The sequence below is a fragment of the Lygodium microphyllum genome, chromosome 14 (genome assembly GCF_053477565.2).
Source record: "Lygodium microphyllum isolate KBCC chromosome 14, Lygodium_microphyllum_v1.1.10, whole genome shotgun sequence".
Classification (NCBI taxonomy): domain Eukaryota; kingdom Viridiplantae; phylum Streptophyta; class Polypodiopsida; order Schizaeales; family Lygodiaceae; genus Lygodium; species Lygodium microphyllum.
This window is the reverse complement of record NC_141148.1, coordinates 151,445,413-151,462,295: the sequence shown is the minus strand read 5'-3', so window position 1 is coordinate 151,462,295 and position 16,883 is coordinate 151,445,413. Positions and strand designations below refer to the sequence as shown.

Below are 16,883 nucleotides of genomic sequence, written 5' to 3'. Positions count from 1 at the left end.
ATCCTAGCATTAATTGCATCATAGCTTGAACCTACCATATTCTCAAAGTCACCTATTTTTGCTACATTTGTAGCTTCCATAGCTATAGTAAGATATATACTAATTCTCTACATGATGTTTTGAAATCCTTTTGCAACCAATACATAATGCATCATATAAGCCCACAATGGATCGTTGGTTCCGTTCAACTTATCTTCATTATCCAACATATGGAGTACATCATTGTGCCTAGCCATTACCATTTATTACATTGATGCAAAAGTTGCCTATATAGAGGAAAATATGCACATATCCAACATGTGCTATATAGCACATCAAAGTGAACTATAAAAGTCCTTAACTATATATGGGAACACTACAAAAAATTGTTCACAAAACTACAAAGTAGGGTGTACAATACTAGCAGTAATGAAAATGAAGCCTAAAATAAACCTGAAACAAAGATCTGATGACATCAAGTGCTAATTAGTCAACCTATGGATGCTTGTCAAATCTTGTCCCAATTGAAAGAGATGCAGCAAACCGTGTTCGATTTTAGGGTTGTAAAAATGCATTGATAAAGCTTAGAGAAGAAGAAGCTTGAGACCACACAACATAAAATGTATTGAGAAGTATCAATGTAGAATATTGACAATACTAAGTCTTCCCTAGAGTGAATGGGCATATATACAAGGGTGAGGGAAAAAAACCTCCTAATGAGGGAAAAAAGTGCATTAACAACACTTGGTATATTTACACATAGCACTACTAAAATATAGTAATAGAATGTATGTAATGTAAAATGTAAAAGCTTGCCTCTCTCCTACTTTTAGTATAAAATCCCACAAGCAATGCCACAAAGGCATAGGCCAAAGAGTCAACCATTGTAATGGGCAAAATTCATGGAAAGGGGTAAAAGGATAGAAGTGCAAAAGAATATGTGGGTATAAAGAGTTGAAACTGAATGGAAACGAGTCATTCTTGCATATCCAATTTGTGGCACAAGTACTCTCTATTTATTTCTTCTCCTTTTTTCTCCATAACCTTGAGCTTAAGTGAGGATGAGCTTGTGTGTAGGATTCTAGAATGCGAGAGTGTGAGAGTGAGCTTGTGTTTGAGAGAGAGAGAGAGAGAGAGAGAGAGAGAGAGAGAGAGAGAGAGAGAGAGAGAGAGAGAGAGAGAGAGCTTTTCCTCTTTTCCCTTGCACCTTCTTCCTCCTTTTCTCTAGCTTGCTCGCATAAGTCTGATGGTTGTACATAGTCTGAGCCGCCCCATTCATCTGCGTATCAAGGATTAAGAAATTTGTGGGGCTTATTTTCCATGCAATGGACAACAATGATGGAAATGGAGGTTTTGGTGAGTTTTTCACATGTTTTGTTGAGTCCAATCTTTGTTTATTTTGAATTCTTGGTTTGGAGTGGGGTAGGCAAGGAAATAATGTGAAGTTGATCAATCCAAGTGAGAGGTAAGTTAGCCAAGGAGTGTATAACCTCTTTGAAGAATAGCAAGCCCATTAAGCTTCCTCCATTGAGCGTAGATGCATCACTAGATGCCTCTAATGCTTCCCACAAGCTCTTCAAGCTCCAATGAAGTTGCAAGGGAAGAAGAGAAGGGAACTTTACTCCTGATTGGACCTTTCTCACTCATATTCTTTCAATCAAACCTCCCTCTCTCACACATAAGCTCAAGACGAACACAATGAATTTGACAAATAAGATTCATTTTGCATTAGCTAGAGAAAAGGAATGGTAAAAGGGTGCCCAAATGGTGGATGCTAGTGGGCATCTACAACCCTCAATCCCATGTCTAGGATGTAAGGGATCTTTTGCACCTACTTACTCTATATCCAAGCTACCTTGACAAATGGGACAATGTATCCTAATCTCTATGCATGCAAAGTTAGTTGGCTTCTCATAGTTGCATTATATGCAAGTTACAAGCATGGGTATTTGTAGTCCATAGACATGGTCTACTTTAAAAGTCTTGAAGGCATTCCATCCTTTCCTTCCAAGGGACTCTCAACTAGACTTTGTGCCATATTAACCCAAGCTTCATCCCAAGCCTATTGGGCCTAATTATTGGCTTTATCTAAACATTTCGTTGTTTGGACATCTCTTGATCCCCTAAGGTGTAACATACTCTTACAACAATAGAAAAATCTACTAAATCACACTGGATCAAATTCTAATTGGGTAACATCAATTGTCATGGCTCACAAGCAACAAGTTAAGAGCCCATAAGAATGGATTTGTTGAGCCAAATCATAATAGGAAACAACATTTCTTCAAGCTAATCACGTGGGACAATGCATGTAACTGGCTTCCCACATGCCAAGCTACATGGCACGAACCAAAATGTCCAAGAAGGAAGATGGTTCTCTATGCCCCTTATGCAGTTATAGTTGGTGCCATTAATCTCTCCCATGCAATTCAAGAGCTTTGTTCATCCATGAAATACCATTGGCGATGGATGTCTAAGGAGTGGCATGTGCTAGAGCCTACTCTAGCCAATGATGCCATTGTGGCTATGTCTAGGGCCATGGCTCTACCTGCCTCAAAATTCTCACACTCTTCCCTAGTTCACTGGTTGGAGCTTCAGGAGGTTTGTTTAGGGCTATGGCTCTAGCTGCCTCAAAATTCTCACCCTCTTCCCTAGTTCACTGGTTGGAGCTTGAGGTGGTAAAAACAAGCCTCAAAGAGAACGCCAAGTGCTTGGTAGTAGAAACGCTTAGCCACATGAGCAAGCGGGTTCCCTTTCAAAAGCTTATCCATGAGGTGTCACGAGCGATGGCCATCACTTGCCCTTTTTCTGGCAACATGTGCAGAATGGACATCACATCATCCTTGCAGAGCTTCAGAATGTATATCCCACCATCCTCGGAGAGCTTCTTTGGTGGCCATGATGGTAATGTAGAGGGGCGGATACGTGCGTACAATACACGGAGGCCATAGTGGTGATCAATAATAGTATATGACAATAGCGTTGCAAGGTTGGTTGCAAATCCATCACAGTAGGACATGCAAAGCACAAGGCATTTCTGATGTCTCTGAGGCGGTGCAAACTCGGAGCACAGTAAAGAACGTTGCGCAAAAGAAGACAAAAGTCAGGCTTCATTATCATCATACATTACATGGGTTTTCAAGTTCTTGAGCCTTTTATGACCAGCCTATCGACATCAAGTGTAACACCTTCAGGTCAAAAAATAGACCTTGATTAGGCCTTTACCTGACATATCATGTTTGGTGTTTTAAATGCAACCTAACCAGGAAGCTAATCTTTGTGACAATGAATTGAGAGAGGAAATCGAATAAAAACCGAAGTCATGACCTCTTTGATCTGTAATGCAGCCCTACTGTGATAGATTTCAAGGGCTGAAAGAATGAGAACAACTAAAGAGTGTACAAGGCTTAACCTAGATATGTGGCTTATCTTCACCAATAAAATTGGTGATCAACTTTACAAGTGTTGTGCCTGCATGGCTTTTCAGAAGTCAACATCAGAAGAGTTAAAGTTCAGCTATCCAATCTGGTCTTGCAATCCTTCGTTCCAGCATCTTCACTCCAAAGGAATTTCTTTCATCCTGCCAGGAAGGATCCAAAGGAAATTAAGATTATCTTAGTCTCAATCACAATGCACATGTCTAGCACAATACAACCAGCAGAGTTTCAAGACAATTAAGATTAAGTCCTGCTTTGCAAAAAAAAAAAATCAGCCCATGTATTACCTGGAGACAGGTATTGGCCTTGATGTTGCAGATTGGGAAGTCAGAGGGGCAACAATGATAGTGATCGTCACAGCAGGTGGCAGATTCAAATGGGCAGCAGCCCCAGGCAAAGCAGTGCTTGGCAACATGGAAGATGCAGCAGCAGGTGCTCAAAGGAGCACAGGAATATATTGAGTCACACTTTGTGCGAGGAGTAACTGGAGCCGGTGGAGATGGGGGTGGCAGAGGAGGATTAGCACCTAGCTTGATGGGGAAAGAAGCTTCCATATTGATGCCACACAAGCCATGTCCAGTCAAGATCCCTGCAGCACCTCTCTGCATGCGGATGTAGCCCTTCTCCCCCCAGCTAGAACCCCATGAATTCTTGACAATCCAGTAATCTAGTCCTCCAGAACTGCCATAGCCAACCACTGTGACTCCGTGATCGAGATCCGTTCCACAGCCTCCTGTGAGAATTCCCTGAAAACCACCCAATACGATCATGCCATCAGGCATATGGTTTGATGGCTACATGGATACTCAAAACATTTTCACTGGTTATTGCAGTCGCTGACAAAATTACTGTCTACCAAGACATGTTGATAGAGATGCCATTCCAACCCCCGTTCCCTACCTTTTCCTAATTTTAGTGCTTCCTGTTCTATACTGTGGATTCCCATTTCCATTCCTTGCCTCAATCATTTGCAAAAGTTCTTGACAAAAAGCTCTGCATAGATTGCGACAAAATATCTTGCTTCCAAGCATTTATGCAGGTCTGAAGCAAACTTCACAGGCAAGCCATGAAATTTTAAAAAAGCATAAATGCAAACAGGTGCAGAGTGAATCATTCAGAAAGTGCAATGGGCTTCAATGCATCTTACTCCGGCATAAAGTTGAAAATCGCGTCCACTGGCTTCGATTGCGACACTCACTGGTTGCTGTGCAACGGCCTTCAGTAATGATGTTTCATCATTAGATGGGATGTCTTCATAACCATCAATCACTACAATATGGGCATTCTTCTGAGACACCAAGCATAAATCAAGTCAACCCCAAACAGTCATTAGAAAAGACAGAAGAGGGTGGAACTGCGAATAATGCAGTATACCTTGGTGGAATCACATTGGCCATCACTTCCAGTGTAAGGGTAATCCTCTTCAGTATCAATGCCACCATTATTTACAATGAACTGGAAGGCATAATCCATGAGACCCCCACTACAGCCCATGTTGTAGGATCTATCACAATCAACCAGCTCTTGCTCTGACAAGGAGATTAAGGTACCAGTGCGTATGTGGTTGATACCTTCGACGGCAGCAATAGTTGAAAATGCCCAGCAGCTACCTGAATGATCATCAGGGTGAACATTATCATCAAGTCACTTTCTGCCAATAAGATCATCATTAAGGTACCAAGAACGTTTGCTATACATTTCTAAAGCATATTTCTTCAAATTTCAACTACCTTTCCACCCACATCAGATACTTTAGCACCACAACAGACAATGCTGTATACTCTGATACAAGACTGAATGCATCGCACATAAGCACACCAGATTGATTATAAGTGAAGAAAAAGACAACAGACAATTTAAGAACAAACAGGCTGCCATAATAAAAGGAAGAAATACAATGCTGTGCATACTGTCATTCCCGCTTGTTTGGTATGTCCAGCACTAATAGAATATCAGTTGCACCCAAAAAAAGGTGTCAAGGTAGCTGTAACGGTCACCATCTCTATCTGCAAGTCCCTTCTGCACTTCCTTACTTCCCCCTAACAACTGTGGTTGTGCACTGATTGGCGGTATTAAACATGCAAGGACTTCTCATGATGCTCTAGCAGTTAGCACTCTTACGCCCCCTATGCAGAATGTGGAGCTTTGGCACACTCGCTGTGGTCACATGAGCTTTGGCAACCTCGTGACTTTTCAGAGGTGTCAGATGGTAGATGCTTTGCCTACTTTGGATACTCCACCTCCCCATGCTTGTGAGGGTAGCATTCTTGGGAAAATGCACAGATTTGCTTTTCAGAAGAATGGTGCAATGCGTGCTGTCCAGAAATTGCAGTTTATACACTCTGATCTGTGTGGTCCTATGAGGACTAGAGCACTCGATGGTCATTAGTATTTTGTTACATTTATCAATGACAACTCTAGGTACCCTTGAGTGTATGGTTTGAAGGCAAAATCACATGTATTTATGCACTCAAACACTTAATGGCAAAATTGGAAGTACAAACAGGTCTAAAGGTGAAGACTCTACATGGGGAGGGGGGGCGCCGCTTGAGCATGGCATTACGCATTAGAATCAAGCTCAGCCTGCATAGCACTATGTCAAACCTCCTATGCAAGAGCATCATCAACTGTAGTAGGCTTATGGTTCTAAAGAATCCCTGACATAAGGGCGTTGTTCACACAAAGTAAACTATCCCAATGATCCTGAATCCTGGCTAATCTGTCTGGGCCAGTATGTGTCTCAGGGAAATGAATAATCCCTAACTCCTGCATGAGCTACTGATACCACCTAGAGACAGTGATAGGCTCATCCTGCTATGAAGGAGACCAAGTGGCCTCTAGTACCTGCAATGCACCGACTCCCCCTCACTAAGGGAAATTATATCCCCCTCATTCGATGAAGAAGCCTCCTCCTTTGACAACTCAATCAATCCCCCCCCCCAAGAAACCTGAGGAGATGGGAAAGGGGTAGAAATACCCAAGGACGAGGTAGAAGAAGAAGGAGCCATCAAGGATCGAAGGGGAGAGGGAGAGGGAGATGAGGTAGTACAATAAGGAGGGGGAGGAGTTGCAAACAAAGAAAGGGTGCAAACAGGTGACCTCGAAGGAAAGAGGGGCCGATGGTTTTTGGGGGGCCTCATTACTTGCAACAGAAGAACCATGAATCGGATCTTGGGAGGCCACAACCTCATCGTTTAGCAATCATGATTGTCATGCCTTGTCATCTCCTACCTATGAACCTCAGTGTGAGTCAAACAAGACCTTAGGAGAACTAACATGTCTGTCACTTCTTTTGATAGAGGAGGTAGCTCATTCCAAAGCAGCCATTTCATTGCCTTTCTATGCATTTTCTCCTCCAATCAAATTTTTGTGTACATTTCCCAAGCAATTTATACGTTCACCAATCTGCCATCATCTACCAGATTTTGTCCATCCCTATTGGGATTTTTTCTGCCATGTCAGCATTTGCAACTGCATTTAATGCAGTCTGACGAGCATTAAATGCTGTTGGCCCATTTTTAGGTCCCAGGATGCAAGTCAGCTAGATTTAGGGATAGTCAGCTATATATAGCCTCTCCCACTCACTTGGCATATCATTCTTCCATTGCAAGTTTGTAGGTACACACTCCAACTTCAATCTTCTCCTCCATCTGCCATCATCATCAGCCTGATCTAGTGCCCTCGTTGACACTGTGGACTGCATTCCTTGTTCACTACAGATTTCTTTTCTTTCCTTGCAGCATTGCTCTCTCTCTCTCTCTCTCTCTCTCTCTCTCTCTCTCTCTCTCTCTCTGTGTGTGTTCTTGTTCCTTCTTCCGTTGCGCACTCTCACATGATATCATTGCCAAATGAGAGGACAAAGTGGAGATTGTTGCAAACATGACCATCCTAGGCTGAAAGACAAGCATCAACATTTGCATTTGCTGCAAACACAGCCTCCTCTACATCATGCGGCCCCTTCTGGCTGTTGGCGACAACCCTTCTTCCCCAAGCACACAGGTTTTTGGGCAAGCGACAACCTGTCTTGGCCAGGTGGGACATCTACATAGTGTTTGTAGCTGAGTTCTCGTGTCTATTACAGATTTCAGATCTTGTGGATGTCTTGCGATATGTCAAAGATGTCTTATAACCAGTTTTGAGGCTTCAATGATACAGATGAGGAGAATTCTCACCACTCCTCCGAATGGCGACAAGATTATCGCGAAGAGCATATGGAGATACCACACAACAATAATCATGAAGAAAGACAGCGGTCACCTAGCCTGTTTGTACAAGATCCCTCTCCTCCCCATTCTCTCCATGTTTCGTAGAAGGCCCATTCTACTAGCCTCAAAATGCCTCCTATGGCACCCTCTATACAAGTGCTTGTACTCCCTTCTTTGCCCAAAGAAGACCGGCTTGATGGTTCAAACTACTCGCTTTGGTCATGTAAGGTGGAGTGTATCCTTGATACCCTTCGATCTTTGGGAGTTTGTCACCCACCCTATTTCCCATCTAATGAAGGATTCCACAATGGGATCATCAATGGATCGTACGGTCCTCTAGGATTGGCTCAACTCTAGAGCTCGATCTTTCTTCTTTATGAGCTTGTGGGATTCTATCCTTGTGCATGTGCATAAGTTGCGAAAGGTAGTGCTGTCGACAAAGCTTGCTTCTTTGTACCATCAAAAGACATTTGCCCACTGGATTACTCTCGAGAAGAAATTGCGGATGCTCGTTGTTGATGACTCTCCTCCCATGAAGGATCATATCAACAAGTTGGAGGATATGAGGCATGAGCTTGCATCCCTTGGCAAGATAATATCTTCAAAGAATATAGTCATGATTCTCTTGACTTAGCTACCATCTCCATGTTGGGATATAAAGGCTCGGTAACCTCTGTGTATAGTACATGCACATTGTACATGTGAATGCACCCTTTGCGTGCCCTAAGTATAAATACATTTTATTATTTGTGTACCAACACATTGTTGGTCCACTCTTATCGTCTCGTACTTTCACTCTGCTCACACTCTCTCAAGCCATCACACTCACTCGTTCACTTTTGCTCGAGCTGCGTCCCTATTGCTTCCAACAACTAGTATCAAAGCGCAGATTGTGCGCACTTCCCGAGACTAACAGGCGACGGTCAGCTCGCAAACAAGTTGAGCTATTTTGCATTTTTGGGTAAAATTTCTTGACGTTGGATCCCAGAAATTTGGGGCTTTTCATGTATTGGCAAAGCTTTACTCAGCTGTGTCAGATTGACTGACATTCATTCAATTTTGGACTTGAAATTTTAGGGATTTGCGCAGAATTTGGTAAATTTCTGCATCTTTTGCCCATGCAATGGCTGGTTAATGTACAAACAGCAGAGATTTATTTCTGGTTGAGGAAAAACAGCAGGGTATTTTGTTGGTTCAGCTTGTGCTTCCGCAGATTAGTGCATTTACTCTCGTGTTCGTGATAAAATGGCTGCAGCTTCTTCTAGTTCAGACATCAAGAGTTTGATGGAGATCAAACGGTTTGATGGTCATGGCTTTGACCTTTATAAAGACTGTATACAGGGCATTTTGTTCCTGAAGGATTGTGAGGATGCTTTGCAGGAAGATAAACCCGCACTAATGTCTGATGCAGATTGGGCCAGAGTGAATAAAAAGGTTGTGGCTTATATAAAGATGGGTGTCACTGATAACATTCTGACAGACATTAAGGGTTTAGACACAAGTTATGCAATATGGGAGAAGCTGAAAACTACTTATGAGATCACCACACCTGTTAATCAGGTGCATTTAATGCGCAAGTTGGTGAATATGCGACTGGATGAGTCAAAGCCTGCAGCTGAGTACTTGAATGCATTTACAGGGATTCTAAATCAGCTCAAAGATGCAAACTTGGACTTTGATGATAAGTTGAGGGCGATCTTTTTGATCATGACACTACCGGACTCGTGGAAAACCTTGGTGGTATCACTCAGCAATAACCCCAATCTCTCATATGATGGGGTGAGGGGTTCTATCTTAAATGAAGAAATTAGACGTATATCTGGTGGAGAAGGCAACAACTCAGCTTGTAATGTAAGAGGCAGGGCTGAAAAGAAAACTGCAAATGCAGGGCAGAGAAACAGGAGCAAGAGCAAAGAAAAGGATAAGAGTGACGTTACTTGCTATCACTGAGGTCGGAAGGGCCACAAGAAACCTGATTGCAGGTATTATAAGAGAAAAGACAGATGCATCGGAGATAACCAAAGGCAAAGAGAAGGTCAATGTGGCCTCTAGCGTGGTCATAGAAGAGCTTTCAGATACAAAGGCTGATGTATTATGTGCAATTGATTATGATGCCCTTGTATGTCACATGCAGAATATGTAGATTACCAAGGCTGATGTGATTCATGCACTCTTGTTCGTTGATGATGGTATTATTGTTTGCACTGTAAAGCCTTGAATGGCAAGTTTCTTGCAGTTGCTGAAATTTGCAGCCAATTGGAGTTATGGCATAAGAGATTGGGCCATATGAGCCAAAAAGGACTTAATGTCCTTACCTCTCTGAAGAGGGTTGATGGAAAAGGCTCTAAACTTGATTTTTGTAATGAGTGTCAGTTTGGAAAGCAAATAAAAATACAGCTCTAAATCCAAAACAGCAGTAAGAGCAAAAAGCACACATAAAGTGGTCATCTTCACAACAAGTGAGAAGACCTCTTGGAAGTCAATCCCTTCCTTTTGTGCATAACCTTTGGCAACTAGCCTTACCTTGTACTTGGGTTTCCCATCAACTGTCTTGACTTTGTACATCCATTTGTTTGGAAGTGGCTTCCTTCCCTTTGGCAATGACACAAGATCCGAAGTATCATTTGCATATAGAGATTTGATCTCTTCCTGAAAATAATATACCTCCTGATATAGACCCAATTCCTGAAAATGTTGAGGCGAACATTGCAGTTCGTGGTTCATGGTGGCTGACCTCTTCCTTCTTCAGCAAGGCACACTGGTATCCATGACTTCTTTACCAACAGATGACCAGACTACTGCGTGCTCCTACTGTGGCATCACCGGACACACCACCGATGCTTGCCGACTTCAACCTTTGCTCCCCACCCCTCTGGAGTACATGCATCTTCCACCAGGCACTCCTTGTGCCACCTCTCATTTCTGGGCCACAAAGATCGTTCTGCATCGGCTATCAGAGTACTATGCTCAAGGCAATAAGACACATCTGATGCGCACTAAGTCCTTTTGAGTACATGGAGGATCGATTGGCGCTACGACCTCCTGGAGATCATCACAATGCCAGCGGCAGCCTTCTCCCACTTATTTTCAAGTATAGTGGCTTCCACGACCTACGGATCTACAATCTGCTCCATCAAGAGACAGTGATTGTTTAATACCGTCTCCTCATCAGTCTGCTCCTTCGAGAGACAGTGGCTGCTCGACTCCTTCCTCTTCTTCGGCTACCCAGTCTGCTGCACTAAGAGACAGCGATTGTTGCCCCTCTTGCTCATTCTGAGCCCTACCCTTCCCCACCCTCGACTACTCAAGTTCAAGAGGCTACCTTTGGGAGCTCTTCGACACCCCAGATACCTTCTTCAGCACGACCGGCAGCACTTCCTTTGTCATCAGACATTTCAGAGTCCGTGATTCATGAGATTTTGGATTCCCTATCTACTTCAGAGGGGGATTCAAAGAGGGATGTTATTTCTTTACCCTCAGAGGGGACATCTACTTCTTCGACTTCAGCAGGGGCCTCTCCACCTCCCATCTCAGAGGGGGAACCTACTCCACATGAAGTTCTTCACCCATCCTCTACTTTCTTGGGGTGGCTGTCTTCGACCAGTCATCTCTTCTATTGATACCCAAGATCTTTAGGTACCACCTAGATCGAGACCTCGGAGATTCAGCTGCGACTTGGTGACGAGGCCTTCATATTCCTTCCAGCATGGATGCACGAAGCTAGTGGCTTCTCTCTCCAAGTTGAGTTTCGGTTTCTCCAGTGCAACATTAATTCTAAATGCTACTACACCACTAAAAAGCTTATCACTATATCACTTTTGAGCACCTTTACATAGTGCATGAACACTTTTTGGTGACTCAGAACCACTTTTTAGTAGTGCAAATGAGTCTAGGATGTCAGTTTTAGGTGCACCTTCCAAGGCACCCAAGCCTAGCACCAGCTTGGGAGTAGAGTAGCAATGAGCCCATCTAATCTTAGCTGGCTTAATCTCACAAGAACTCACCTTACTAGGGCTTGGGGAGCAAGAGCAGTAAGTGCAATCACCTCAACAAGAGTTGACTCAAGAAGAAGGGCCCGATTTTGAACAAGCACGTAAGTATTGGTGGTGACACTAAGAACTAGCATTAATTAATTAACTAATGTTAGTCTAAGGGTTGACAAAGATTAAGGACTACTCCAAGTTAGCCAATTTAATTATGGATGGGCACATTTAATGTTGGGCAAGGTCAAAAGGGCTAAAATTAATTTTGAAGATTATTTAATTCTTAAATTTGACTAAATGGTTGGATAATGATGAAAAATGGATTTAGAAAGCTACTAATTGACCAAAATGCCCAAATTTTCAGGATTGTTTAATCTAAAAATTAACTAAATGGTTGAATAATGCTGAAAAATGGGTTAAAAAGGCTGCCACTTGGCAAAAATATCCATGCAAAGTGAGAAAACGTTTTTGGGGGCTGGGTCTCAACCATTCAATTAGTTTATAGCTTGAAAGAGAGAGAGCTGTTGGTTCATTTTCTAATTAGAGAACAGCAATTTGATGTAAGAGGGGCCTCAACAAGTAGGGGACAGTAGGGAGTCTGTCACAAGGACATGAAAATTTGATACTTTGCTTATGTTTAGTTGACATTTGATTAAAGGATTAATCAAATGTGCAATTAAAAGATGCACATGTGAGGTGCAAGCTACTTTTTCACAGTTAAAGGCTGAAAGACCCTGTGAAAAAGATGGGTATCAAAGGCAGAAGTTGTAACAAGTTACACTTGTTAGATTCTAGGTAAATTTTGGTGTCAGTTTGCCCCTAGGACCATTAATTGGCCATTAAGTGTTAGTGATAACACTAGGGACTAGGCATTAATTAATGGATTAATGCTTGTGCAAGGGTCAATTAATGCATGGGACCACTTTGGGTTGCAAATTCTGAAAATTAATTAAATGGCTGAAAATTGCTGAAAATGGATTAAGAAAGCTGCCACTTGGCAAAACTTTCCCATGCAAGTGGGGGAAAGATTAAATAGGACTGAAGGGAGAGGAAAATCTCGTTTTTTTCATTTTGAAGCTGTTGGGAAGAGGTATTGGACTGTTGTTGCCAGCTTTTAAGGCCATTTCCCAGCCATTGGAGACCATTTTGGTGATGGAGATTGCATTTTCTTGACCTTGGGAAGCTGGCAATTGCTACTGATGCACTTTCTCTTGAAGATCACGGTCTCTGATGCTCCTATTGTTGTTGGTGCATCAAGGGGCAAATTGATTGTTGATTGTTGCTTCAGCAAAGAGCCTTTTTGAAACAGCAAAGAAGATTGTGAATCTCAGCTTGTACTCATTCCATTAGCGATTGAGGTAAAGAAATACCGAAAGGGACATCAATTTTGGGACCAATAGGATGTCCAATGTCCAAGATTATGAAGGTAAAATGTGCACTTCAATTTATATTTATTTGTTGATTGCTATAATTAAGTGCTTAATCAAGGAATTACCACCTCTCCAAGAAGGAAGACATGTTTCACTTTACATATGTAAAGAGGGGGGTTTCTTGCTATCATTTGTCTTTATGTGAATGATCTTCTGCTCACAGAGCCACATACTGGTCAAATTTCAATATTTAAGAAAAATTTACAACAAACTTTTAATATGTCAAATTTGGGGTCTTTGCATTACTATTTGGGCATTTAGTTTATAGTAACAACTTGATTAACATTAGTTTTAGTTTTTCTCTTTGGAATTTTCAGACCGAACAAAAATGGCATGCTTTTATCAGTTTCAATATTTTAGCTTCAACTCAAGCAACTTTTCATTTATTTTGTGTAGATGATATATGCTATGAAATCATGATATTATTGGAGTTCAATGCTTCAACCCTCAAGTAACTACATAAGTAATTCTTGACACTATTTTTGAAAGTTCCTCATAATGAAAAGGGATTCATAAGCAACACAGCTATCTAGTAGATATCGATTTCAACATTAGCAGATTGTAGCCAAGTGTGATCAAACAACTAGAGACAAAGCCTAGGGCCTAGAGGATATTGGCACATTAAAAGTCTAGCTCCATGCATATGTAGAGTCGTTACTACACTAGAGACAAACCCTAGAGGGGGTTGGCACATTGTGAGTCTAGCTACATACATATGTAGAGTCATTACTACACTAGGTCCTTCTTTGGAGGGCTTGTCATGGCACGGCCTTTTCTGCTAGACTTCTTGGGAAGAGGGTGTGAAGAAGAGTTGACGCCTCTTTTAGCACATGTTGTGTATGTATGGGGTGCATTACACATTGAACCTTAATGAGCTTATTACACAATCCTAAAACTCATATACTTAATGTGTCTCAATGTCCCATAAGCACACTCCCCAATTTTGGTTGTTTCCATCTCTATAAATAGAGTGTGTTGAGTCACTTGCATCCCTTTTCATCACTTCTATCCCCAATTATATCTCTTGCATCCTCAATCTTCCCTCTTCAATGGCTACCATCTTCTTCAACTAGCTATTGTTCACCATCTCCAACTGTTGTTGTGGGTATCCTATAACTGCCCTTCCTCATCTAGTGGACTACATTTCTTCCCAACCTATTGACACCATCAATTTAATGCTATTGGAGCTGCCCATATGTTGATTCTTGATTTGGTGGAGTTTTCCTGTGGCTATATCTACATCTTTTGAACCATCTCCTCTAACAACCATTGCCTAGTCTACCTTGGTATCACCAACTCTTCCAACCCCTATCACCATCAACACCATTTTTGTTATTCTAGCTAACTTGACTATTTATCATCATCTACAACAAATTGTATTTGAGTTTTCAGTATCTTTCTATACCATCCTCTACTTCAAGTAGTGGTTACTACAATCAGGATACATCTCGGATGGACGACACACATCATCTCCCTCAACCCACTCCCACGAGAGTCATCGACTATTGGACTACTCTACCCTTGAACATTGTGTACATTCAATCATTTCCACTCACCATTCATTCAATTTCATCAAATTCCACTCTCACCTATTCTTGTGTTTTGCATTTTATGCATTGTTGTCTGAGTTATTGGTCTAGTACAAACCCTAGCATGTGTTTTGCTAAATACCATGTGTGATACATGGACCTGGCTAATATATGTGCAGCGGTCAACTTTGGTTGAATGCTCGAATAAAAGGCTCTGTTTAGCATAATAGTTTGCGGCTTGTTTGACAAGCTTCAGCCATGCTTTTCTGCATTCCCAACATTTGCTCTCTCTTGTTTCTTGAGTGCTATCAAAACTTCCTATCATAACCACATGGCAAGGATGCATCAACTATCTATTGCAATCACTTGCAATAATGAAAGTTTTTGATTTTCCATATTCTTTCGTCACTTCCTTATGAATTACCTCCACTTTGTTGCATTCTCTTTTCTTTCAAGCATTGTATCTATTGGGTCTCATTGGCCACTTTGGCTTCTGTAGATATGTTAATATACCTCTCTCTCTCTCTCTCTCTCTCTCTCTCTCTCTCTCTCTATCCAAATCTCTGCATTTATCTTCAGTGATCATCCAAAAACAAAGCAAAAATTTCAAATAAACCATAAAACTTACCACAAGAACCCTGGTCCTTCACTGGAGTGACAGACCCCTTCGCTCTCCAATCAATGGAACTGGGAATATCCTTCACATCGTTGGAGTGAAACACTGCCTCTTCCAAGAGCTGCACCTGGTACCTAGGTTCTCTCTTGCCTCTCATCCGTATTCTATTCCGGAAGTACAGGTCCCTGAATTCAGTATTGCTGAGATCCGCGAACTTATTCAAGCCAAGACGGTATGAGGCATTGCGCAGGTTGTGCATATGCACATAAAATAGATTGTCCTTGAATGCAGCGAACCGCCGGTGCCACTCTTCGTCCTGCAGGGCGTAGTGCTTCGGGAATCGGCGGAGCCAGGATTCGAATACCGAGAGCAGGCCTCTCTGGGAGAGGAGATCGTCGGGGGAGTAGGCGACGATGCCGTCCGGCTCCACACAGGATGCCGATGACGCGAAGGAGAGAACGAGAAGCAGAGGCCAGAAGGCGTTCATGGTGGTCGCAAGCTGCCCCGATTCGGCAAGGTTGTGGTCGTGACTCGTGAGAGAGAGAGAAAGAGAGAGACGGACTCGTAGGCGCAGCAGACGATGGATGGACAGTGCAGCAATTATGGCGACAGCAGCAGCTTTTTTACTCTTGCTTACCAGTTTTATATTATATTATTGTAATTATTACGATTGCGCATGTTATTTATGCGAGCACACGGCACACTTTTTGCACCGGTGTCTGCCAATGCGACTTTATAAGCAGAAGCGGGCGCTCCTTCCACGTTTTATGTAGCTTGCGAGTGCTCGTGCGCACGTGAGGTGCTTGGAAGTGCCCTTCCGCTCCGTGATGCCCAAAGTCCATGACACGTGTGGGTCGATTTTACTTCCACAACGTCATTCGATCAAGTCATGAGCCCTCTGGATCAATGATGGCGAGCATATCAACTCCCATGTCACCAATGAGCCATAGCCCATGTGGTAGGGTTGGGTGGGTGCGAATCGCGATATAACCGGTCACAAGATCAATACCTCCGATAGTATACGGGCAAAATCTTGTAATTACATGGCCATTTGGCAAAAAACGCATTACAAAAGAATCTTCCATGTCATTACAACTACTCAAAGTTGAAACAAAGCAACCTCAAACATGGAGGTAATCCACTAAACCTAGAGTACGAGTCTCGCACTTGTGGCATCAAATGATAGGTGGAGTGGATGCAATCTATCTCTCCTAGTTGGGTACAACATTTTCTCTCCTGCTCAACGCATTCTCTCTCCTACTTAGTACAACATTTTCTCTCCTGCTCAACGCATTCTCTCTCCTACTTAGTAGGTCCTCTCTGCTCTCCCAAAAGTAGGGTGCCCGAGTCATTGACTTGCACATGGAGGGCGAACTAAATTTTGGCTAAACTCACATACACAAGTCGATCACTTGTGTGCGTCTCTATTCAAAATCCGTGTCCATGGAAAATATTATTAGCAAGAAATATAAAAATCTTCAACCTCAACAACTTGTAGGATTTTTCTCAAACTTTGAAGATTTTATTTTTATATTATAATTAAGATTGCCATAGGTTTTATATTTTTAAATTTTCTTATTTGATATTTTATCGAATAGAACTCTCCAAACAATTCAAATCTAATTTGAATTGTTTTTGTAAAAGGTCCGCTTTTTGAGAATTTTTTCCAATTCATCAATCCATTCAACACAACACCTCAAATTT

General features: G+C 42.2%; 1 protein-coding gene across 2 annotated transcripts; it reads right to left on the bottom strand.

Annotated features, from left to right (window-relative positions):
• Positions 1-3,072: 3,072 nt before the first annotated feature.
• LOC148026242 (low-temperature-induced cysteine proteinase-like) lies at positions 3,073-15,815 on the bottom strand. 2 transcript variants are annotated; one of them, XM_087693545.1, is made up of 5 exons: positions 15,192-15,815; positions 4,791-5,026; positions 4,564-4,701; positions 3,704-4,162; positions 3,073-3,559 (listed from the first exon to the last, which is right to left on the bottom strand). In XM_087693545.1, exons 1-5 carry the CDS (start codon positions 15,664-15,666, stop codon positions 3,485-3,487), a joined length of 1,383 nt encoding a protein of 460 aa, XP_087549671.1. In that variant the 5' UTR covers positions 15,667-15,815; the 3' UTR covers positions 3,073-3,484. The 2 variants fall into 2 exon arrangements, with proteins under 2 accessions (XP_087549671.1, XP_087549670.1); XM_087693544.1 differs by having other exon boundaries at positions 4,564-4,704; positions 15,192-15,814.
• Positions 15,816-16,883: the final 1,068 nt, after the last annotated feature.